The sequence below is a fragment of the Sceloporus occidentalis genome, unplaced genomic scaffold (genome assembly GCF_023333645.1).
Source record: "Sceloporus occidentalis isolate IW3139 unplaced genomic scaffold, rSceOcc1.0.p SCAF_120, whole genome shotgun sequence".
In the NCBI taxonomy this organism is placed as follows: Eukaryota; Metazoa; Chordata; class Lepidosauria; order Squamata; family Phrynosomatidae; genus Sceloporus; species Sceloporus occidentalis.
The window spans coordinates 2,988,244-3,012,065 of NW_028317100.1; the positions used below are offsets into that span (position 1 = coordinate 2,988,244).

The 23,822-nt window shown below is 41.6% G+C and overlaps 1 protein-coding gene across 1 annotated transcript; it reads right to left on the reverse strand.

The window, feature by feature from the left end:
* Window positions 1–2,708: 2,708 nt before the first annotated feature.
* LOC149282289 (cilia- and flagella-associated protein 99-like) lies at window positions 2,709–23,128 on the reverse strand. Its single transcript, XM_089498461.1, has 13 exons — window positions 23,018–23,128; window positions 21,261–21,405; window positions 20,681–20,775; window positions 16,910–17,022; window positions 16,409–16,490; window positions 12,328–12,396; window positions 11,078–11,166; window positions 9,984–10,188; window positions 8,900–9,041; window positions 6,847–6,998; window positions 5,021–5,226; window positions 3,504–3,690; window positions 2,709–2,870 (listed from the first exon to the last, which is right to left on the reverse strand). Exons 1-13 carry the CDS (start codon window positions 23,126–23,128, stop codon window positions 2,709–2,711), a joined length of 1,758 nt encoding a protein of 585 aa, XP_089354587.1.
* Window positions 23,129–23,822: the final 694 nt, after the last annotated feature.

Sequence of the window (23,822 nt, forward strand, 5' to 3'; positions counted from 1 at the left end):
TTTCTGGGAAGGCTTTCCACGTGATTTTAGAGTTTCTGTGTAAATATTTGCAGTATATTCATCCAGTAGAGCATTTGTGAGGTCAGGCACTGATGTTGGATGAGACGTATGGCTTTACGGAGCTTGATTTGTGCGTCGGGGTTCAGTAATTCTGGAAAAGAAAAAGATCTTCCACAAACTGTTCCCACAAAGTTGGAAGCAGAGCATTGACCAAAATGTCTTGGTGTGCTGAAGGTGCTGTTGTCTACGGTACAATACGGCAGCATGATAAACTAAAAATGGAGATGTATAACTGCTGATATATCTACACAAACATCATAGAATTCAGTATTCAGTCTTGCCCATGGCATCTCCCTGTTATATGGCCTGCTCCTTCTCCTTGTATATCCCGCGCTCCCGTCTCATGTAGGTAAGTGGGAGACGGCTCTACAGATAGACCTTACGGAGGAACATTGGGAGAATAGCAATAGGGATCAGGAGTTGTCATACAAACTGTTGGCCTCCTTCACTCTGAGAAATCTTTAACGTCTATGAAACGCTCTATTATACGACACCTTCTTAATGCTGCTCGTTGTCTAATTCCTTTATACTGGAGACGTCCTGAGGCCCCTTCCTTCCATCGAGGATGATGGAAGAATTGGTCCACTTGTCCTCTGATAGGATGGAAGCATATACAGGGGTTTGGACATGCTGGTTAGCCTTCCAATCCTCTACGGTTCTGGCGGAGCTCCTAAAGTAATGATAGGCAGACCCCACTGGCTCTAGGCTCTCTTTCACCCAAGGCGTGCAGACTACCTCCCTCTCTCTTTGCTTCCCCCCCTTCAGTTACCCCATCTCTGTCCCCCTTTTTCCCTTCTCTTTCTAGGTGCGGGCCACGGTGGCGGGGGCTTTCGCGGGGTTGCCATTCGCGTTTTCCTTCAAATTGTTGTATGATTTTGTACAGAGATATATCTGAACCCCTTTTATGATTCCTTTTTTATATATTTGATTTGTACCATGATGTCAATGTTTCCTTTTTCCCCCTTTATTTTACTTTCCCCCATTATCTTTGTCAATCTGTTTCAATAAAACAGATAATTTATCTAAATTTACAGTATGCTATTATTATGGTTTATTTATGATTCAGCAAATTGAGTGTGAGAGAGATAATATGGTATCACTAATGTATTTAGATCTAGTAAAGCACCATTGGAATGTTGGGATCATCTCTAGAGACCCCTTTCCAGAAGGATTTCTTAAGAGAACAGTTCCACCAAACGCAGAGGTTATCACTCTCGGTCCCTACAGCTCCTCCTCCTAGTACTAAACTAACAAGTATACTTTTTCAGTCATTTATTATTAGAGTGTTGAGTCTCTTTTGCACAGTTTTGTAGGGGGCTAGAAGCACTTTATATACCGATAAGAGATCTGCTGCTCAAAATGGTTTTGAGGCAGTGACAGGCATGTCAGCTGGAAGAAGAGGGATTTGGTAGGGTAGAGGTCTCTTTGACATTTAAGATGGCCAACCAAAAACATGCCAGCTCATTTGCAAGTTTGAAGGAAGCAGGAACCTCGCACATTCACTTATGCACAAGTTAACAGTGAATTCAAATTTGATTTGAACTTTAGTTCAGTCTTAGACTCAGGATAACAAAATGTTCAGGCTTCACACTCCAAGTGCTTTAACCCCTTAAGGACTAGGCTTTTTTTTTTTTGCTCCCTTCGTGACCAGGCCATCAAACCGTATATTTCCGATAACTAGAAACTCCAGGGTATTTCAAATGGTGGTATTTTTTTTAAACTAGACACTCCAGGGAATAACAAACTCTGCACTAATTCTACTACCACCCTTTGTCAAACTTTGTGGTAGTAATTAATTTAATGTTTTTTATCACACAAATTGTAATTCAGGTATAAATTTACAGCTCCTGGTATATGTTACTGCCAAACAACAACCATATATGTGTTCTGCAACATCTCCTGAGTACAGTCATACCCCCATGCATGGGTTTGTCTGGTTGTTTGGGGGGTAAAAGGCCACATTTGGGAAGTGCACTTATTTTTAATTATTTGACTGGGCCTATGCCTTATGTGGGGTATCATCGAACCTGGCCACTCCAATTTATCTCATCAAACCATTCAATTTTTTTTAAAAGTAGACACCTCTTGGGTATTTGAAATGCTAGTATTTAACTCTTTCCATGTCAGGATTTTTGGGAAGATACAGAGCTAATTTGAGCACTTGATCATAACATTAAACTATGGACTTTCTCCATTTTGTTGAAACTGGATGGTTCCCCCGATGGTGACATCACTGCATAATTATTTTAATTTTGAATTATTTGGCTATTTTTATCTTTTCCATTTTTAAAAGAAATATTTTACTAATCACATTAGAAAGCTGTGCTCCATTGACTTGCATGGTTGAATGTTTTACTTCTTGGAGATACAAAATCTCTCGCCGTGACGCTTGTGACCAGTCTGACCAGATCACAGTCCGTCCTGGGATCTACTGGCTTTATATAGATGCTGCTCGGAGCTCAACGGGGTCATGTCACCTAAAGGTAGTAGTGCAGCAGCTCCGAGTTTGTGGATTTTGAGGACTGCCTGCTTCGTGTGAAGTGGATTTGTCAAGCCCTAATGCAAAGCGATAATGCATGAGACACGTTTCATAAATAGAAAACTATATTTTAGAATTATTAACTGGATCCAGATGTAGAAATAAATGCTCATGATGTCAGCATACAAGTGCTAGATGTTCCATTTGTTGCCGCCCGATACGCTGTGATCATGTGAGCTGCTCCTTTACCCAGAACGCCTTGTTGAAGGAGCTGAGCCTGGCGCTCGTGAGTTTCTTCCAGTTCTCTCCAATGACATTCCTCAAAAGAGCTCTGAAAGATGAAAATAAAACCGATACAAGTCAAGCATCAGCTCCACCTCACATAACACAATGTTTCTTTAGAGGCGTACAGAACAAAAGTTTAACCTGCAGGTAAATTGGAGCAAGAAAAGTTTAAAAAAAAACAACTCATCTGAATCAAAAACTTTAAAAAATTGCTTATTTGTTGCCTAAAAAGACAAGTTTATAAATGTCAATTCTACACAATTTCTATGAATTACTGGAGGTGTGAAAGTAATTCCAGCACATAGGGGCAAACTCCCTCTGGGTGAGCGTGTGTCGGGTCCAGTCCAATGACCGGCTCTGACCATCAATTCAAGAAGAATGCGCCGGAGCAGAGTATGCTCAAACTTATTTCAGATAATAACAATGTTCACAAACAGTTGTACCGTAGAACCGGCTGGCTCATCCACCTCTACCTTGGAGATAGGATAGAAAGACCAGCACCACCACACAGACCCCATGGACCATGCAGTATCCAGGGCATAATCACATGGCTTTGCAGGTAGAGGTTTTAATCTTTATTAAAAATCAAACGCTACCTACTGTACATAGGACTGCAGTACGTACACTTGAATTTACACTAACACACAAAAGCGCCGCAGCCACCCAGAGGCTAGAAGGCTTCCTCAGGGCTGTCAGTTGCGCTTGCCTTGGACGGCCGAGTCCGCTGAGGGGTTAACTCCAACATCTTTGCCTGCTTTTTACGTTCTGACTTTTTCTCCTCCAGTTTTCGTTGCAGTTCTGCCACACGATCATCTTTTGCAGCAATAGCTTTACTCAGCTGAGACTTCGTTTTCTTTTCTTCTAGCCTTTAAAAATAAAAAAGTATGTTTTCCATACAAACCAATAGAAAAAATAGACATTTTACATTAATAATGCCAGAGTGTTTTAATCATGAGAAAGGACACAGATAACATCACATTGTGAGCACAAATCATTCATTATGACACTTAAGGCTTATTCTGCGTCTTTGAGAAAACTAAGTATGTAATTTCTCTCATCAGTCTCGACCAATTCTGAATACGTGTAAACTGCTCACAGTGAGCAGGCGCGATCATGGTGATTGGCAGTAATGGCAGAGCGATAATCGTGATTGGCAGTAATGGCAGACCGATAATCGTGATTGGCAGTATAGGCAGAGCGATAATCGTGATTGGCAGTATGGGCAGAGCGATAATCGTGATTGGCAGTATGGGCAGAGCCAGTAGCGGAACTACTGGGGTCGCAGGGGTCGCGACCTGGAGTTCTGCCAGTCAGGGGGTCCCAAGGGGTGCCTAGCGGTCGTTTTCAGCAACCGCTCGGCATCCTTCTGTCTCCTCTGCTCCCTGCCGCCGCCTGCCTCAGCGCTGCCCCGACTGCAGTGGTGGGAGCGTGAGGCGTCTGTCTCGGGTGCCGGCGCTTCATGCTGAGCGCCAGCATATGACGTCATATGCCCGCGCTCAGCAGTGAAGCCGCGCACACTGTGGCAGAGCAGCGAGATAGAGGGCTCATGCCCCCACCACAGAACTGCACGGTAAGTGACCTACAAAGGGGGGGTAGGCAGAGGGTAGATAGTGAGAATGGGGGGGTAGGGAGAGGGTAGATAGTGAGAAGGGAGGGAGAGGGGGTAGATAGTGTGAGAGGGGGTAGATAGTGTGAGAAGGGGGGTATGGAGAGGATAGATAGTGAGAATGGGGGGTAGGGAGAGGGTAGATAGTGAAAAGGGAGGGAGAGGGGGTAGATAGTGTGAGAGGGGGGTAGGGAGAGGGTAGATAGTGAGAATGGGGGGTAGGGAGAGGCCCCTGGGCAGAGCGATAATCCTGTCCACTTTTTTTCTTGTTGAAAATAGGTATATGTAATTCAGTTACTTGCCCAATGGGTATAGTTGTAATGATATTCACTATGTATACATACATACTACATGTAACCAAATTGAAAATGTATTTTAACTTTAGGGTTCTGGCTAATATAGTAACAGGAGACAGATGTCTCAATCCATGGTCTGTTTAAGTGAAGATATCTGGTCATCTGGATATCAAGACTAATGTTGCACTTCGTGTCTGAACAATACATTTATTTATGAATATGTTTTTCTGTCTCATGTTCTCAGTATTTAAAGTGGATACTCTCTGTAATAAGGCCATGTAGCTAATTACTCACTTTAGAGCAGCTCCCTTCCCCATGGCGGCTCGGTGTAGGGAGATTTGTTCCAGCGTGTCCAAGAGGAGTTGCTGCTTTGACTGCTTTTCTTGAAGGATCTGATCCCGTCTGTCCTCCTCCTCTTTCCTCTGGGCCTCCTTGGCTAATGCCAGACGCTCATGCAACTCCACCAAGGACATCTCACAGTTCAATCCATGCCCAGCAGTCTATAGAAAATAAAGGGACCCAGGCTCAGGGGGCCATACTGCACTGATAACAGGGCACGGGCTCAGAGGACCACTTTACATTGCTAACAGCGCACATGTTCAGGGGGTCACTATACATTACTAACAGCGGACAGATTCAGGGGGGTCACTATACATTACTAACAGCGCACATGTTCAGGGGGTCACTATACATTACTAACAGCGCACATGTTCAGGGGGTCACTATACATTACTAACAGCGGACAGATTCAGGGGGGTCACTATACATTACTAACAGCGCACATGTTCAGGGTGTCACTATACATTACTAACAGCGCACATGTTCAGGGGGTCACTATACATTACTAACAGCGCACAGGTTCAGGGGGTCACTATACATTACTAACAGGGCACATGTTCAGGGGGTCACTATACATTACTAACAGGGCACATGTTCAGGGGGTCACTATACATTACTAACAGCGCACATGTTCAGGGGGTCACTATACATTACTAACAGCGCACATGTTCAGGGGGTCACTATACATTACTAACAGCGCACATGTTCAGGGGGTCACTATACATTACTAACAGGGCACATGTTCAGGGGGTCACTATACATTACTAACAGCGCACAGGTTTAGGGGGTCACTATACATTACTAACAGCGCACAGGTTCAGGGGGTCACTATACATTACTAACAGCGCACAGGTTTAGGGGGTCACTATACATTACTAACAGCGCACAGGTTCAGGGGGTCACTATACATTACTAACAGCGCACAGGTTTAGGGGGTCACTATACATTACTAACAGCGCACAGGTTCAGGGGGTCACTATACATTACTAACAGCGCACAGGTTTAGGTGGTCACTATACATTACTAACAATGCACAGGTTCAGGGGGTCACTATACATTACTAACAGTGCACAGGTTCAGGGGGGCACTATATACATTACTAACAGCGCACAGGTTCAGGGGGTCACTATACATTACTAACAGGGCACAGGTTTAGGGGGTCACTATACATTGCTAACAGGGCACAGGTTTAGGGGGGTCACTATACATTACTAACAGCACACAGGCTCAGGGGGGACTATACATTACTAACAGCGCACAGGCTCAGGGGGGGACTATACATTACTAACAGGGCACAGGTTCAGGGGGTCACTATACATTACTAACAGGGCACAGGTTTAGGGGGTCACTATACATTACTAACAGGGCACAGGTTTAGGGGGTCACTATACATTGCTAACAGCGCACAGGCTCAGGGGGGACTATACATTACTAACAGCGCACAGGCTCAGGGGGGGACTATACACAGCTAGCAGGACACATGCTCAGCCCCCCTGTACACTGCAAGATGCGCCTGACTGAGGCATGGTGCTTGGTGATAGATTTGATAAATGATGCAAAATCAATGCTCTGGTGAACAATGTAATGGTTTGTTTGCAATCTGGTAAATAAGAGCCACGGAATAACATTTTGATTCTCCAAATTATCTATATTTGTATTCAGTGTGTGCAAAAAAATTTGGAAACTAGGAAGTATGCCACCTATTTTGTGGACCTCCGCCTGGTCTACATGGGGTGGCAACTTCATCACGGGTTTTTACATTTGCCTCATAATATACTCACTTCTGTAAAGTCCACAAACTTATGTCTAATGCAAGGCGCGGACTCAATCGCTCGAATCTCTCGAATCAGCTCAAATTTGCGCTTTAGTTCCTCCTCTGCTTCCTCTAAAGCTTGGCGAAGGAGCTCCTGACTCTCCTCAGTCACCTCCTGCACTGGAATATCAAGGCGATATGGCTTATTATTTACATGCAAGGGTAGTTCTGCCATATAATAATTCTATTAGTACATTCATGCTTGGTCTGAACAGACATATTATCCCATTTAAGCCAAACTATTAGTTTTTAAAAGATTTTTTACAACAATTGCCCCACACACTATATTTTTGGTGACTGCTAGTCGATTAATATATATGTTCATCTGTTGTTTTATCCGTTACCATCAGGGCAGGACTGGCAAGGAGGGCAGAGGGGTAACTATTCCCGAACAGTAAACCGTCTCTGTGTTCAAGACAAAAGCTTCTTTCTTCCAATCTTAACTTCTTAAGGACCAGGCTGTTTTTATTTATTTGTACCCTTTTAACCAAGACTGGTTTAAGACTTTTGCTGTGCTCATGTTTAGCTGTAATTTTCTCGCTATCAAGTTAGTGTACCCACAAAAATTGCAATCCAGGTATGGATTTACAGCTCATGGTATATATCGCTGTCAAACAACACCCCAATATGTATTAAGCAACGTCTCCCGAGTACAGTGATACCCCACATGCATGGGTTTGTCAGGTTGTTTGGGAGGTAAAACGCCACATTTGGGAATCTGCTCCTACTGCCCCCATCTCCTAAGTGGGCCATCTTTGAAGCCAGCTAATTCAATTTACCCCATCAAACCATATATTTTTGAAAACTAGATACCCCAGGGTATTTCAAATGGCGGTACTTTAACCCTTTCCATGCACTAATTTTACCACTAGCCTTTGTCAAAATTGGTGGTATTTTTTTTTTTTTTAAATGTATCACACAAATTGTACTTCAGGTGTGAATTTACATCTCCTGGTACATGTTACTGTCACACAACATCCCAACATCTTTTGATTACAGTGATACCACCCATGCATTGGTTTGTCTGGTGTTTGGGGGCTAAAAGGCCACATTTGGGAAGTGCTCATTTTTTCCATTTTGGTCAGTCTGAGCCTATGCTCTATCTTTGAACCCGGCCACTCCAATTTACCCCATCAAACCATACATTTTTTTAAAGTAGACAACCCTTGGGTATTTGAAACGCTTTTATTTTAACACTTTCCAATCATTTTAGCAACTTAATTTATTGTATTATTTTTGGACTTTTTATTTTACATTTTGCTGGAACTGGATGGTTCCCCTGATGTTGACATCAGTGCATAATTATTTGTAATAATTATTTGAAATTTTTAAATGTTACCACATTTTTAAAAAAAATTTTTTAGCTATTTTAATTTTTTTCCAATTTATTTTTTCCAATATTTTCCTAATCTCATTGTGATTAGAAAACTGGGCTCCATTGGCTTGCATGGTGTAATGCAGTACCTGTATTCAACCTGCAAGGGGAGCCAGAGTTCTCAAGAGGGTCTGGATCCCTTTCTAAGCTTGTTTAATGCCATGACATGCCTGGCCCGTCATTGGTCATTAAGGGCTTAAGGGATGCCCACATGTTGTCTGGAAGGTAAGATTTATAAAGAAATCTCCAAAGTGTTCTTTCTATTGACCTTGAAAATGTCAGTGATTGAGAGTTTATGTATTACACAGATTTTCTGCATCATGCTGAACGACTATAATCCTTTTGCCTTATTGGCTGGCAGAATCAGAACTCAAGTAAACAGGAAGAAGTTCAAGTTTATTATTCACAAAACCCGCAGAGCTCTGATGAAGCTGAGCGGTTCTCAGAGAAACCAACTTTGGGATTTAGATAATTGTCTTGTGGGTTAAAAATGGTTTACATATAAAAACTTGGTACGTAGATCAGATGTCTGCGGGTTGTCCGAGACTACAGTACTGGCCACATGTACATATGTATACGCATATCTCCTTGTTGAGCTAGAAGATTTATCAAAAGATTTGCCGTTAACCCTTTTAACATAACATACCTATTTGTTGCTTGTATTTCTGCAGCTTGACGCGGGCCTGCTTGGCATGTTTGTGTCCCTCAGCAACTTGCTCTACTAGGTCTCTCATGTCCTTCTCCTCTTGAAGACGCTTCTCTGCATACTGACGCATCAGCTTTTCCGTCTACAAAACACGCAAAGGCGAGAATATAGAAGAACAGTGCTGACTATTCTACACAGATCATGTTTAGCCCTTACCATGATTGTTTCCTGCAAGCTCCAAGGTTTAAAGGAATAAATGCACATAATATATATAACCTTGTTAAACAGGTGTGTGGGGTCTGAGTGCATTCACCCTAGCTTAGAAAAAAGAACAATGCCCCACATGGTGCATCTGCAGATTTATCAAGAGCCCCGGAGAAAGGCTGTAACTCAAGTTTGTATCTGTGATACCCCCTATGTGTGAATAAATTGTCTCCTGTCTTCAGCAGAAATCCTCGGTGGGCTCTTTTACTGGATTTGGGTTCAAAGACGCACCCAGGTATGGATTGATATATAAATATATATTTACATAAACATATAACTAATGTGCTTTTTCCAGCACAAATCTAACAACCCTTTAAGTGCCAGATGGGTGAGTGACACCTTGTGACGGACATGAAGAATGTGTTACTCACCCTCAGCCACCCAAAGCATTAACCCTCTGAGCCCAGGGACGCACCGCTGGGATTTTATTCTGTGTTACATGTTTAAAATCACTTCAGTTTCTTGTTTTAACCAGTTCTAAATTCCTTTATTTATATTAAACTGCTATGAAGGAACACTAATAATTGAAGATTACAGAATAAGCAATCCCACTATAGTTTACAGTCACTGCGACTATCCATATTTATGAATTTATTCTAATCATAACTGGAATTAGATTATTTGTCTTCAAAATTAGAATAATATTTCATAGGATTAATGCTACATGAGTGCATATGAGCAGAACACTAATAACTGAATATCTTCTGCTCCAACCCTATAAATTATTCCTGATTAATTAGATGTCTTCATAAAACTAGCTATGTGCTTTCCCTCACGTCTGATACGGAGAGCAGATCTGTTTCATTTTGCAATATTTCACCTCTTCTTTTTTCATTGCAGCCTTCTTCTTGTTTTCCTGGATAAGATTCTGCCGGGCCAAGAGTGCTTCCTCGCGACTCAGCTTCCCCTCCAGGCGCCGGCACTCAATCTCGGCCAGCTGATTCTCGAGATCCTTCTCCCGCATCTGCCGCTGCCATTCCAGAAACTCGCTCGGGTCCCGGGCTCCATCCACCAGTCTTTCAACTCTTAAATCAAACAGAAAACCTCATGGAGCTTTGAATTCCCAAACATGTAGGGTTAATGTGTGTTGCGTGTGTCCAGTGCAATATCTTACCCTTTAAGGACCAAGCTGGTTTTTTTTCTTTTTGTATCCCTCTGGGTCGAGGCTGAACGATCATTGAATCATTGATCGCCTCCTAAGTGCTTTTAAATCAGGCGTCCACTATGGTTGATGCCCTGGAGAGGGGCCACACGGGGGCCCCTGCAATAAATTTCAGTGTTGCTGAATACCTCACAATTGAAGCATTACAGCAAAACCGTTTAAGTGAAGAAACGGATCTTAGCCAGTCATGTTATTGGTCGTTAAGGGGTTAAATGTGTTACTACTATTGGTAGAAGAATTAGAACTGTAAGTCTGAAATGTGGCATTTTCTCTTTAACTAGAACTTGGATCTTCATGAAACATACAGGTTTATAATAGCTTTGTATCAATATTCATGTTGGTCTAATGGTTGCCATATGCCATGAGTTCATGTCCAATGGTTGCCAAACACAACACAGAAAGAAAACCATAGATCTGTGTTTATACAAAGAAACTAAGTGCTTGTATCAGGAAAAAGGGCAGACTAGATGGCCAAGTATAGTGGGCATTCTCTTACCCATTCTTCTAATTTATCATAATAATTTATTAATATCTAACTTAACCAGCAGTGATGAGAATTGACGCTAGATCGGCACAGTTTCTGGGTGGCCTTATCCTAGCTGCTCGTGACCGGGTCAAAGCAAGACTGTTCTCTGCCATATGTGGATCAGATCCAAACCAGTTGACATCAGTTAGAGGACATTATGTCAGTGGGGTTAAAGAGGACATCCCGGTGGACATGATAAACCCTGGATAATTATGATTTCACATACCTCCGTAACTCTTCCTCCACTTGGCGCTGGTAGAGGGCTCCCTCTCTTAAAATGGCCGTAGCATTAAGTCTAACTGGTACATTGTCACTCTATGGGATGAAAAAATAAACTGTTCAATATATATAAAAAAGAAAGACGTGCTAGATAATGGACAGAATAATAAATAAGGGGACAACCCGTTCAACTAAATACCAAAACCAAAGAGAAAAGAAAGGGTTCCAAGAGCAAAACCCAGAGAAATGGCATAATAAAATAAAACTTAATTCATAAAGCTAAAAAAAACAATAATGAATAAACCCTCCCTAATATGTATGAAATAAATCACTAGAGCGGTGAGAATGCTTACCTTGTGTACAGGTGTTGGGTTGGCCTTTGTTTTGTTAAATGCCAGTTTGTTTTCCTCTTCTTTTATTATTTCAGATAAAATACGCTGTAAGAAGCAGAAGCACATTATGTATACCATACTGCACTATGTAATAACTGGGAGAAGTATCCGCAGCAAAGGGTAGTAGACACTTGGAACAGCCACACATCTGTATCACTTTATAAACATTGTTCATATACATATATTTATTATTATTTATTGTTTTATATAGCGTCATCAAATTCTGTAGCGCTGTACAATGGGTGGACAGGACATAAAAAGTAGTATATAACATAACAAATTGACTTACAGAGACAACAGGTGAGGAGGGCCCTGCTCAAACGAGCTTACAATCTAGCTCAGACCTTCCTCGGCTGCCAGAGAGGAGGATACAGGTCCCCTTCAGGGGATCCCCATCTCTGGCAGCTGGGGGAAGTATGTGCGATGCGCTCTGACAACCTCCACTGCTGCTGGGGCTTCTATGGTGGAGCACTGGAAGGTCATGTAACACCGGCCCTCCTTCATTGAAGCCCCGGGGCCAGTGCCGGAAGCAGCGGGGTTGTCTGCATCGCACAGACGTCCACCGGAAAGGAGGATCCAGGTCCCCTGCAGCGCTGCGGCCCAGTGGCTTATAGGCCAGGGACCGGTACCGGTCTGTGGCCCGGTGGTTGGGGACCCCTGAATTAGACCATCAGGAACAACATGCCATTAGACGACTTCTGACCACAGAGGGATGGGATAGGGAGAAACGAGAAGTAAATCTTTAAATATTAGGGGTAATGAAATGAATACACAGAATCTTGTTTGACAATATAACACTTGAAAAGTAACTATATATGTATAAATCCATTTTTCATCATAAACAGGCTCCTGATGCTTCACCTACCTTTGTCTTTTTAGACTTGTCCATGTTGGCACATTTAAACTGTTCTGTATTTGCTTCCGTTAGTAGCTTCTAGAATTAGAAGATTTATGAGAGTTAAACATAAAGATATGAAAATATTATTTACAAGACGCATCACAATAGGAAACATGAGACACATCCTTTAAAGTCGAACAAACACCTGAGCAAAGATCCTAATTAAATACAGTGCTGATTATATTTCATTTTATGTTTTTAAGCTCCCCTGATTTATTATTTCCAGCTCTGACCTCACGTCTCAAGCAAAGCCCAACATTTCAGGGACATTTTATTTAATTTCCCATGGTCCTTGGAATCCTACCGTCAGCCATAGAATGAAACTGTAACACACTTCATTGCCTCTATCTGTATTGTTTTAGTAAACAGAGGTTTCCTACAAATGAGCAGGTTCTCTGTAAAGTAACGACCACAAATATCTTAGGGAGAGGAATCAGTATGAAATACGTAAGATGACAACAAGGAGCTTTGTACCCTGGCCAAGGCTAACCAGACCTAGGGCGGCATGTCCTGGTGGATGGCGGTCCCTCTGCTGCAAAACCGGGAGTATGGGTAACCCTCTTAGTCAATAGGCCCCTCCACTGTGCTGCCTCTCAATGGGCTGGTTACAAGTGAGATCTCTAATCTCCCAACCAGCTCATTTACACTATGGAGGTTGTGTCGAGCCAGCACACGAATGCATTAGAAGGTGCTATGCACACAGGGCGCCAACATATGACATCATATGCCTGCGCATCTTTGAAATGGTAAAATAAACATGGTTGACACTTTCGATGCATGTGTGACAATTGTGATTGAAGATAAGCTATCATGTGACTGTTCCCCATAATTAAGGTTCCATTAATTTATCTTCCAGCTCCTGCTCAGAATGGGTCAGAAGCACTGATTGCATTACAAGATGACTTCTCTTTGCGTGTGTTAAAGAGTGCCGGCTACGTTGGCTTTACGTACTTCTTCATGTACACCATGGACAGGTGTAGGGGATGTCGGGGATGTATTTGACTAAAACCTGAAGGACAGAGGCTTAGATGGTAGTAGATAAATGGAACAGTCTCCCAGAAGCAGTAGTGGAGGCTAATACGGTGGAGGAGTTTAAATAACCATGGGATAGACATAAAGCTTTCCTCACTATAGGACCTGACCAAAGACTGATGGAAATATAGGAAAAATGGGCAGACTAGATGTGCGAATGGTTCTTATTATTATTATTATTATTATTATTATTATCTTTTATTTATATAGCGCCAACAGTTTACGCAGCGCTTAATACAATACATAAATTCAAGGGATATGACAAGACAAGAATTGACAGACTAAGACAAACCGATACATTTGGTGGAGAGAGCCCTGCTCGCAAGCTTACAATCTAGAGGGAAAATGGGGTGATAAACATAAGGCATAGAGAAAGGGTGAGAGGTATTGTGGGGGTTGTATCAATGACAAGGATGTTCTAGCAGCTAAGATGGTATGCTTCTCTGAAGAAGTGGGTTTTTAGATGTTTCTTGAATGTCGGGAGGGAGGGTGAATTCTGAAGGTTCCTTGGGAGCAGATTCCAGAGATATGGGGCAGCTCGAGTGAAATCTTGTAGACGGGAAAAGGAAGAGGTGATGAGTGAGGAGGAGAGCCTTAGCCCATGGGAGGAACGTAGGGATCGAGTAGGAGAGTATTTGCTAATGAGGTCAGAAATGTAAGGAGGAGCGGTATTGTGGATGGCCTTATATGTCAGTACCAGGATCTTAAATTTAATTCTAAAGGTAATCGGAAGCCAGTGGAGGGTTTCACAGAGGGGGGAAGCAGAAGAGGAGCGACGTGCAAGGAAGATGAGCCTAGCAGCGGCATTAAGGATAGACTGTAGTTGAGAGAGTCGAGACAGTGGAATGCCAACCAGAAGAGTGTTGCAGTAGTCAAGACGGGAAATGATAAGTGAATGAACCAGAGTTTTTGTGGATTCTTGGGTGAGGAATGGGTGGATACGAGAGATGTTTTTTAGGTGCAGGCGGCAGGATCTGGCGAGGGACTGAATGTGAGGGATGAAGGAGAGGTTTGAGTCAAGGATGACCCCAAGGCATCGGGCCTGGTTAGTAGGAGAGATTGTTGTGTTGTTAATGGTGATAGGGAATTCAGGTAGTGGAGTGGAGATGGAGGGAGGGAAGATAATGAGTTCCGTTTTAGAAAGATTAAGTTTCAGGTAGTGTTGTGACATCCATGAAGAAATAGTAGACAAGCAGCTGGTGATCCGGGACATGAGAGATGGAGAGAGATCAGGAGAAGACAGGTAGATTTGGGTATCATCTGCATATAGATGATACTGGAGGCCAAATGAGTTGATTAGTTTGCCAAGAGAGGAAGTATAAAGAGAGAACAGCAGAGGGCCAAGGACTGAACCTTGGGGGACACCAACCGAAAGTGGAAGGGGCGAAGATGTGTTGCCTGAGAAGTTGACAGAGAAGGAACGGTTAGACAGATATGAGGAGATCCAGGAGAGAGCTGTATCTCGAATGCCCATAGAAGCAAGTGAGTCAAGAAGAAGGTGGTGATCAACAGTATCGAAAGCAGCAGAGAGATCCAGTAGAATTAGAATAGAGTAGTGACCTTTAGCTTTGGCAGAGAGCAAGTCATTGGAGACTTTTGTTACATTCTATGTAGTTGCTCAGCTGCATGTGTTTTATGACGTGGTATAGTAAGGTAGGACTGAGGGAAGCAGCCATCGATGTGCTGACCTTTGGCACTCCGGCCGTGGCTGGAGCATTTGGTGTTTTATTGTTTGAAAGAAGAACAGACAAGACAATTAATAGTGGGGATGGTAAATGGTATTTGGGATGGGGTGTACTGCGCGATATAACCGCTGATTATTTAACAAGCTGTAGTTTAACGTTCTAGTAATGCCTGCTGACTTTAAAGGGACGGTAAGGAATACACAGGGCAGGGTTGGCACCACTGAGCCTAGAAGTTAAACTCAGCCAAGTGGGCCAGTATAAAGCTAAAATGACATTTTATACACAGTGTGCGCCATCCGAACGCACTTATCGGAATGCATAGAAATGAGTACAGGGAGGACCCCTTGTTACTGTAGAGACCCTGGTGGCTGTATGAGGGGTTGCATGTAAACTGCAGGAAAAAGAGTTGAATCAGAGCAAATATTTGGTGATTGTAGAACATAAAGTTTTATAAATATGACATCTATTTAAACTTAATTTAAAGACCCAAAATTTGATTCAAAGAGAAAAAGGAACATCTTCTCATGAATAACCTGAATGATTTTGAGACCCGGATGTTTGCAATTGGTTTCCATACATTGTACTTGTGCAGATGCAGGGTTAGGTATTTTTTGATCCATATTGTTTAGTAGCCAGTTTCCCACATCTTTTATCAGCCTAGAAATGGTTAGTGGACTTCTTATCCATTATGGAGACTATACTGAAAATGTAACACTCACAATCATTATACGATTTATTCCTAGAAATGTATTATCCATGTATATGTTTGATATCTTTGTATCAGGAAAGATAGGCACTAAGTCCAGCATGCATGCAGGGTGATTTTTATTCACTCTATATGTTTTTCATTTTACATTTCAGTACAGTTTTGATACAAATCTGGTTACTCAAAATCCTGTAATTAACAATAAAAATTACCTCTGCCTTTTGACGATTTTTTGCCTTCTTTCCTTGGAGCAATTCCTGCTCCTTTGGGGTTTTGTACGTACTCTCTGGAACCTGAAATCAACCAAAATCCTTTGATATTATCATTGATTGCCATTCTTCCCTAACTCTGCTGTACCCTCTCTCAACTCCACAAGGGGGCAGCGCATGCACAGTTTCTGTTACACATTTGCAATGGGATTTAAATTGATGATGTATCCACTAATATTTAATTTGTTGCCAGACCCCCCTAATATTTAGATTCATGGCACCCCCAACATTTACATTTAATCATGCAACTAAAGACAACTTACCGGTTGATGTGGCTGCTGAGAGGGTATCCTTTGTGGCATTAGTAAAGCCCTCGGCTTGGGTTTAGTCAAATTAAACTCTTTTGTTACAGTTACTTTGGTGCTTTTTACTGCACTGTTTCCGTTCACCGCTTCATTATCCAGATTATCTATCAAATTCTGTATTTCTGGTTGCCACCTAATACAAAGCAAGTGAAAATGTATTGAGCATATAAAGTAAAAGCAAAGGGAGGTATCAAAACAATAATGTTCACTTTCAGGACTATGACTTAATAGTACAGCACTGTGGAATATTATTGTGCTTTACGAATATAAGAGAATATACCCCTAATGCTAACTCAGAATAGCTAAGGACATTGAAGAATTTTGGGCAAGAGCTGCTTATTTTGGCAAATCTATCTAATAAATTGTTATTATTCATGTGATTATAAAGTTCCAGCTACTATATCTCTCCACGTTACATGGGTAAAGCCTGTATGCTACCCATATAGACCTCCTAGTTGCCTGTGTCTCTGCGTTAGTGGCTGCTGATGGACGCGGTTCTGTTTATCCTGATATATCATCGATCTGAGCTCCCACCCACCGAGTTTAGCTCACCTTAGTAAAGGCGTAATCCAGTTTTTCTTGACATAATTTGAATCGTATATCTGGCTCCATTCATCTTTTATCCAAGTGTTCAAATTCAGATCATCAAAGAAAAAACTAAGAAACTAAAGCAAATGCAAAAAAGAAAAACACACATACATTTACAGATCTTTAAATATATAGAAACATTTATACCGTATTTGATTATAAGACGACCCCCCAAATCTTAATATTAATTTAGGAAAAAAAGAAAAAGCCTGAATATAAGACGACCCTATAGGAAAAAAAGTTTTACCAGTAAATGTTAATTCATTTAAACTATTTTTTTAATAAAAGCTATGATTGAGAAAAATATTTTGGTTTTATTTCCTTCTATTTTCCAACCTGCCCCCCAGTTATGCACATCTGCCCCAGAAATGCCTTATACCCCCTATATGCCACTGTGCCCCATGATATGCCTTTTAACCCTCTAAATGCCACTGTGCCCCATGATATGCCTTTTAACCCTATATGCCACTGTGCCCCATGATATGCCTTTTAACCCTATATGCCACTCTGGCACTTAGAGGGTTAAAAGGCATATTATGGGGAAGAGTGGCATATAGGGAGGTTTAAGGCATTTCAGTAGGCAGAGTGGCGTATAGAGGGTTAAAAAGGCATTTCTGGAGGCAGAGTGGCATTAAGGGGGTTAAAAGGCATTTCACAGAGCACCCTGCCTCCAGAAATGCCTTATGCCCGCCCCCCCCACTCCCACTCCCACTTACCGGTACTTCTGAGTCTCCTGTCATGTAGCTGGGGCAGCGTGTAGACTCAGTGTTCCCCGTGCCGGCGCCGGCGGTGCACGCAGACAACCCCCCGCTGCTAGCCATGCCTCCTTCCGGCTGCAGTGTGAGTCTACACGCTGCCCCAGCTACATGACAGCTGCACACCGGGGACTCTGAAGTACCGGTAAGTGGGACGGGGGGGGGGGGAGACAGGAGGATCCAGGTCCCCTGCAGCTGCGGGGGATCTGGATCTTAGTCGTCTCATAGACAGACTTTGAGGTCTGATTATAAGACGACCCCGATTATAAGACGAGGGGTATTTTTCAGAGCATTTGCTCTGAAAAAAACCTCGTCTTATAATCGAGCAAATACGGTAATTGTTATTGCTTCTATGACACAATCGTTCACATTCTGTAATGGACGGGTTTTTTAATTCTCTCATTGACACAACTATGAGACAATAATGTAAATAGACATAAACCCAAAAGGTATATATACACATAAGACAAAAGCGTGTCTTATGTATATATATCTTTTTTTTTCCATAAATACATTCTCATTGTATATTTCACTTGGGAGCTGGCAGGGCCGGCCTTAGGGGTGTGCGACCTGGACTTAAATTAAAACATCGGTTTTTTTTTACTTTATTTAAATCCTCCATGTTAAATAAAGTTTTTTTTTAACTTTATTTAACATGGAGGATGTTAAATAAAGTTAAAACAACAAAAAAACCCAGATGCTTTAATTTAAGTCCCGGGCATGGGCGCCTCACCGAAATATCATATTCCGGCACTCAGCTGTAAACACTCCGCGCCCCTGCCCGGGACTTAACCCCTTCGCGACCTTTGCCGGTTCAGGACCGTCATAACAAGAAGGTCACTAAATGACCTTTGACGGTCCTGAACCGTCAAAAAATTAAATAAGCTTAGAAAGTGATCAAGGATCACTTTCTTCGCTTAAACGGCCTTGCTGCAATGCCTCGATGTCGAGGCATTCAGCAAGGCCGAGATCGGCATCGGGGGCCATGTCTGGCCCCTCCCCGGGGCCCGCTTTAAAAGCGTTTAGGAGGCGATCAACGATCGCCTCCTAAACTTAAATGGTGTCGCTGGAATGCCTCGATCAGGAGGCATCCAGCGACACCAAACACTTACCTCTGGGTGGGCTGTGACCGCTCCGGAGAGCGGTCACAGCCGCCGCTGCCGGTGATCTTCGCCATCAAGCAAGATGGCGGCGGCCCGGGAAATAAAACAATAAAGACGAAAAAGTTCGCTAGAGGGTCTCCAGACCCTCTAGAGAACTGGCTCCACTTGCTGGTTGAATACAGGTACTGCATTCAACCATGCAAGTCAATGGAGCCCAGCTTTCTAATCACTATGTGATTAGTAAAATATTAAAAAAAAATAAAAATAAATAAAAAATGGAAAAAAAAAATTAAAAAAAATGTGCTAACATTTAAAAATAATTATGCAGTGATGTCACTAGATGAACCATCCAGTACCAGCAAAATGTGTAAAAAAAAATATAAAAAAAGTATTAAAAAAATAAAATAAAATTAAAAAATAAAGTTTATTATTTTGAGCAAGTGTTAAAATAGAGTTAAAATAAAAGCACTTCAAATACCCAAGGGGTGTCTAATATATAAAAAAAATGGCTGATGGGGTAAATTGGAGTAGCCTAGCTCAAAGATAGGGCATAGGTACAGACTGACCAAAATGGAGAAAAAAAGAGCACTTCCCAAATGTGGCATTTTAAATCTGAAACAACCCGACAAACCCATGCATGTCGGGTATCACTGCACTCAGGAGATGTTCCTGAACACACATTGGCGTGTTGTTTGACAGTGGCATATACCAGAACCTGTATATCTATAACTAAAGTACAATTTGTGTGGAAAAAAAAAAAAAAAAATTACTATTACAAAGTTTGACAAAGTGTAGTTCTATAATTGGTGCATGGAAAGGGTTAAAATAACAGCATTTGGAATACCCTGGGGTGTCTAGTTTTCAAAAATATATGGTTTGAATGGGTTAAATTGAGTTAACCGGCTTCAAAGATATTCCAAAGAGGAGAGGGAGGCACAATGACCAAATGACCACCTGAATTACGCATGCCCCAAAAGTAGCCTTTTACCAGCCAAACAATCTGACAAACCCATGCATGTCGGGTATCACTGCACTCAGGAGATGCACCATGTTTTTTTTATTTTTATTTATAGTAAATAAGATGATACGATCAAAATAATGGTATCTGAAGAAAGCCCATCTTGTCCTGAAAAAAACAATATATAACTTATGTGGGTACATTAAATGGGTGAGGAGAAAATTACAGCTGAACACAAGCACCACAAAAGTGTCAAAACAGCCTCGGTCCCACAGGGTACAAAATGAAAAATGAGCCCGGTCCTTAAGGGGTTAAATTAAAGCATCGTTTTTGTTTTTTTGTTGTTTTAACTTTATTTAACATCCAGAGTGGCAGAGCGAGAAGACGGACGCCTCCCGCTCCCACCGCAGGGCAACAAGGTAAGTAAGGATAATGAGAAGTAGGGAGAGGGGGTGAGGGGAAGGCAGTGAGAAGGGGCAGAGGGGGGGGAAGGCAGTGAGAAAGGCCAGGGAGGGAGGCAGTTAGAAGGGGCAGGGGGGGAGGCAGTGAGAAGGGGCAGGGGGGAGGCAGTGAGAAGGGGCAGGGGGATGGGGCAGAGGGGGGCAGTGAGAAGGGGCAGAGGTGGTAGATAGTGAGAAAGGGGAGTTCTGTGACAAGATTTTTTTCCTTTCCTTTTTTGGGATGGGGGGGCGCCACAGGAGTAGTCCGCACAGGGTGCCTGAACACTTAAGGCCGGCTCTGGGAGCTGGCAAAAAGGCAGGTAGAAGTGCGTACAACTGCTTCTCAGCCCCAGACTGAAAGATTTAAATAATCTCCCAAATATTTGAATCTCTAAGGAGTCCTACATGGAGTAACCCAAACCTGTCCTCAAAGCCTGGTCCAATTATTTCCATATTCTTAAATCCATATTTATTTGTACCTTGCGCATTTTGGTGACATCCTGAGACTTTATAATTTTGGTAATGTTTTCAAAACCGTATTCGTCCAGTTTAAAGGTGGCTATGTAAGCAATCACTATGAATCAAATGACACAGACAAGAAATATTAGTACACGAACCTAATGAGATGTAAAGTATAAATGTTGCGTGACTTCTCCAAGCAGCACAATGTTTATCAGATGAAATAGTCGCATAAGAACGCTTCTTATCTGATGCCACATTCTATATTTCTATATGATCCACCCTATTTGAAGCAAATTCCTACCGACTTCTGAACACGCTGCTCCAGTTCCTGCCCACACTATTCCTACGTCACCTTTTATTAAATTACTTACAGAACGGTGGGCACCATAAGTAGCTGAACCTAGGAGATCCTAGAATGTAACTCAACCCTGTGTGTAATGATGACTGATAATATAACACTTCCCAAGTAATTTACATTATGCATCTCTGAATAAAGACACCAGCTAAAAATATACACCCAACCACACAGAAGCCGCCGGACCACGTGTATTACCATACATATATTTAAGGTGCTAAGGTGGAGTGTTATTTACTTACCAACGAACAAACAGTGTTCGGACAGAAGGAAACACTTCCCATCTCTGGCATAGAAACCATCAACAACAATGTCCAGGAGGTGTTTATACTGAGTACTTTCCGCAAGAATCTCAATAACAAATCTTTCTTCTGCATTCTTCAAACTCTGAAAAGGAGAAGTGCAGAGAGATAAGGACACCGTAAATAAAAAGAATCAGAACTTCTCATGAAGAATCCAAAGGAAGCTCTTCTGAACTTAACAGTCTATAGATCAACCAATCCCACCCACGGCGTACGGTCAACCAGATGGATCACCATTCTATCAGTCATCAGATATCTGCTTATTCCATAGTTTTCCCGGCTTACTTGATGAGTAGTCTGGAGATTCAGAAAGGGTTAGGAAGCCAAGGACATGGTTTCCAGAGAACGGGGTTACAGACAGCTTGACATATAGTAACACACTGAATAAAATAAGAGCCATAGAATGGAGTGTCTTCAAAGTCAGGACATCACATTTAGAATCTCCATTAATTTCTTCCCATTTCTGAGGTAGGACTACAATGACATGGCATGAATCTCTCATTTACTGGAAGAAGAAGGCAATTTTCTAGAATGTATTCAGTAAACTGATAGAGAACAGAACAATTGCATTGTATTTGTACACCAGAGATGCAATAAACATATTCATTTCAGAAACTATAGATATGGGCAGCACTGTTATTACATGGGGCTGAGGATTCATGAGTCTGATAATGATTCAGACACTTTACGCAATTTCCATCTATCCTCTTATACGCGAAAGCGACAGGTTTACGTTTCCCACAGTTCTGTATATTACATGATAATGTGAGAAGCTTTCAGGTAGTTTATTAAATGACTCATTGAATGACGCTCTGCTGTCATCAGACTAAAGGGATCACAGTAAAGATATACTCATGTATTGGGGGTTTTTTGTTGTAGAAAATGCATTTAATTACATAAAACAGCATACCCATTCGTGTACAAATACAGAAGGTTTCATGTCTCAAAAAATGTTTCTAAATGGTGTGGTACATAAGGTCGGGTGCTCCTTTACTGATTTACAGGACCCATTTTGTTTAAAAACCTTGTTTATGGTGTATGGACAACAGAGATGGAGTCTAATGTTTTAATCAAATTACTCCAAATATTTATGATGAATATATATATGTATATATATATATATATATATATATATATATATATATATATATATTTATATGTGGTCACGGATACACACTACATATACATGTAACTCAAGAAATGGTTCAAAAAAAGTGAGAGCTGAAAAAAAAAAGGAGTCAGTACCTTGGAGAGCTACTAAAGGATACGGACTGGGCTGACAGGTACAAGATATCAACGTAATGTAATGAAGGCATTGCTGGACAAAGGCAGTTTCCATGGGTCACTTTGTGTAAACTTTACTGGGGAGCATGAATGATAATAATGCCCTTTCAGTAAAAACAGACTAGGGGGCAAATGGATCACTGGTCTGATTGCACCACATACTTATCTGGGGCCACCAATGGGATACACAAGACCACAAGGCGCATGGGTATAAAAACATAATCTGAGGCCATGTATACGTCATTTGATGGCTAGGGGAGCTTAGTTATACCCAATGCGCAAATAATCACTCCTTCGTCTTTCTCCTGATCCATAAGACCCCTGAGTCCTATCTCACAGTACCAGAAAGGGCCTGTAATGTAGGACAGTTTAACAAACCTGGTATGGCTTTATTACAGGTGTCTGTTATTTACCTCCAGATCCTTTGATGATTCTTCCAGCAAATGCTCAAGACTCTGATTGTCTGGATTATACTTGTTAAGAAGACGTGAAGCCAATTCAATGCACCTCCTGTAATTAATCATCCTCACAGCCCTGTGAATTAAACAACACGGTAATAAAGCAGAATTACGATTTTTAAGAAAAAGAATTAAACTGCAGCTCCATTAGAATAAATTAATATTTTAGGTGATTTTACAAAAGTTGTAATCGGAAATTAATTAAATTAAATAGATGTCACCATCGAGAAATTAAATGTTATTATTCGCTTGATGTTTTAATTTGGGTGCAAAATGCGTCATTATTTTGGGATTTTGATCTATGAGCTAAAATACTTTATTTTATGCACATACCTGTGTGCTGCAGTTTATGATATTTAGAGCATTGAATAAATCACAACTTTCACAATTATTGTTCAGAATTATTATTCGTTCCCGATTAAAACATTTGATCTACTTTGTATGGAATTCAGTGTTTGAGGGGAGAGGAGCTGGTCTGGGAACATTTCTAGGTTGTGAGCAGCGGTGACACAACATGATGTAAGATACTGAGGAACCTTAAGTGTTAGGAGATCGTATTATGTTAATATATTGATATTTTAGATAAGGAAAATTAATTGATATGTCTTGCCTTTGTTGGTTCAATTGTATATGAAAGAACCAATTTTTTTCCCCCTCCAACCAGCTTACTTACTGTCTTTTATTATTTTTTGTATTATTGGGGACGCTGTTCTGTTGTTGGCCACGGAAGAGAAGGGTTTAGGATTAATTATTTCTGAGG

Excerpts from the sequence above, each read along its gene's own strand:
- LOC149282289 (XM_089498461.1), bottom strand. The coding sequence starts at position 23,128 with ATGATTAATTACAGGAGGTGCATTGAATTGGCTTCACGTCTTCTTAAC. Across the intron at positions 17,023-20,680 it reads ATGTCACCAAAATGCGCAAG|TTTCTTAGTTTTTTCTTTGA; the intron begins GTACAAATAAAT and ends CATTTGCTTTAG. Across the intron at positions 11,167-12,327 it reads ACAAGTCTAAAAAGACAAAG|AGTGACAATGTACCAGTTAG; the intron begins GTAGGTGAAGCA and ends TTCATCCCATAG.